The sequence below is a fragment of the Sinocyclocheilus anshuiensis genome, unplaced genomic scaffold, assembly GCF_001515605.1.
Source record: "Sinocyclocheilus anshuiensis isolate Anshui unplaced genomic scaffold, SAMN03320099.WGS_v1.1 scaffold75, whole genome shotgun sequence".
NCBI classification, from domain to species: Eukaryota; Metazoa; Chordata; class Actinopteri; order Cypriniformes; family Cyprinidae; genus Sinocyclocheilus; species Sinocyclocheilus anshuiensis.
In genome coordinates, this window is record NW_015549634.1 from 1108552 (window position 1) to 1110888 (window position 2337).

Consider the following 2337-nt stretch of genomic DNA (forward strand, 5'->3'; position numbering starts at 1 on the left):
TGTGTGTGTGTTTCTGCAGTCTTTTGTGTGATTAATCTGGTGTGTGTTCTATATTGTGTGTCTGAGGAACCCGTCTTTCCGGTCGCTGAAGTGAACACACAGTTGTTTGTTTTGTATCAAACGGGTTAAAGGATCCTCCTGACACACTTTAAATACAGCACACACACACACACACACACACACACACACACACACACACACATGACTGTAGTGTGCTGATACTGCAGGATGTGTGTGTACTAGTCATGTGATAGACTAGCATTATGTGTATATGTACACACACGTATGCATCTTGTAATTTTTACAAAAACGAGCATCTGGTTTCGTCTCGCCTGCTGTCAGTGACATTCAAGAACCTCCACAATCAGAAAAACAACACAGGTCTATGATGCGTCCCGTTAAGATAGATAAGTGTGTGTGTGTGTGTGTGTGTGTGTGTTTGTGTGTCTGAGTGTGTGTGTGTGTGTTTGTGCGTGTGTGTGTGTGCGTGTGTGTGCGCGCGTGTGTGTGTGTGTGTGTGTGTGTTTGTGTGTGTGTGTGTGTGTGTGAACACACTCTCTGGATTGTCAGACTAGTTGAGGTGAAGACCAAAACAGATTAAAAACACTTAACAAGTCAAACCGCCTGGATGATTCGTCTTTGCACATTTTATTTAATCAGTTTTTAGATATTAAAGGACAGATTTCTATTAGATTTTAGGTACTGATTGTTGGAATTGATTTAAACATATATGTACAGTGCCATATGTACAAGTTTGGTATCAGTAAGAATTTTAATATTTTTTAAAGTGTCTCTTATGCTCATCAAGGCTGCATTTATTTGCACAATGTTTTTCTATTTAAATATACTCTAAAATATAATTTATTCCTGTGATGCGCAGCTGAATTTTCAGCATCATTACTCCAGTCTTCAGTGTCACATGATCTTCAGAAATCATTCTAATATGCTGATTTATTATTACTGTTGGAAACAGTTTTGCTGCTTCATATTTTTTTGGAACTCACAGATGAACAGAAAGTTCAAAAGAACACCATTTATTTAAAATAGAAATCTTTTCCAACAATATAAGTCTTTACTATCATTTTTATCAGTATAACACATCCTTGCTGAATAAAAGTATTAATTTCTTTAAAAAGAAAGAAAGAAAGAAATTTACTGAGCTCAAACTTTTAAACAGTAGTGTATGTTGTTACAAAATACTGATTGTGGCAGTTTAAACATAAAATATGTACATATAATAATTTTTGTTATTCTTGGTCTTACATCACTAGCTGCTCTCACTCAGGTCCTGTAGAATTTCATGATTCTCCTCTGATTGTCAGTATGAGCTACTTACTGTATTTTTATATTTTTAATTGCTGTTCTTCACTTTATTTGTTCATTCATTTTCAACACTGATAATAATAATAAATGTTTCTTGAGCAGCAAATCAGCATATTAGAATGATTTCTGAAGATCATGTGACACTGAAGACTGGAGTAATGATGCTGAATATACAGCTGCTCATCACAGAAATAAATTACAGTTTAACAGATATTCACATAGAAAACAGCTGTTTTACATTGTAAAAATATTTCATAATTTTTACTGTATTTTTGATCAAATAAATGCAGCTTTTGTGAGCAGAAGAGACTTCTTTCAGAAGCATTAAAGATCTTATGTCTGAAGGTGTGTGTTGGTGTGAGTATCTGAGTGAAGATCAGTGTGTGTTGCGCGCATGTGTGTGTGTGTGTGTGTGCTGTCGTTCCTGTCGGTCTGGTCTCATTCCTGACCTGTCGGTCTCCTCCGTCCTCTCGACTGTCTGTCTATTCTCATCATGGCTCTGTGGAAGAGAAAGCTGCAGATCTCCACCAGACGTAAGAGGAAAGCTCCTCCTGAGTAAGAAGATTTTACTGATTGATTTCTGTGGCTCCATTCATTAGATGCTGATTCTCGTGAGGCCATGAGTGTTTTCTGTGTCAGACACACTGTGTTTTATATCTGTGTGTGTGTGTGTGTGTGTGTGTGTGTGTGTGTGTAACCAAAGAGCTTGTTATTAACCCAAAATGTATAACTTGACCTGAGCTGAACTAGACTGATTTCAGCTGTAGTTATATTTATCGTGGTTGTGTATCTGATTCTCTGTGTGTAAATATTTTGGTTTGCCGGCTGCTGGAGGGGAACGTTCCTCACACACGTGTTGAGTCCCAGCATGATCAGTGTCTCACACGCTAACCAATGATCACTGTGTCTCTACAGGGCAGAGAAGACAGAAGTGCTGAGTGAAGATCTGCAGCAGGTCTGTGAGTGTGTGTGCGTGTGTGTGTGTGTGCGTGCGTGCGTGTGCGTGCGCGTGTG

At 38.3% G+C, this 2337-nt stretch overlaps 1 protein-coding gene across 1 annotated transcript in view; it reads left to right on the forward strand.

Moving 5' to 3' along the window:
• Positions 1 to 2337, forward strand: part of LOC107659658 (rho GTPase-activating protein 44-like) — a 38339-nt gene that overhangs the window by 12494 nt on the left and 23508 nt on the right. The window contains exon 2 of the mRNA XM_016448669.1: positions 2239 to 2278. Within this exon, the coding sequence (XP_016304155.1) occupies positions 2239 to 2278 (40 nt within the window). The remainder of the gene's footprint in view (positions 1 to 2238; positions 2279 to 2337) is intronic.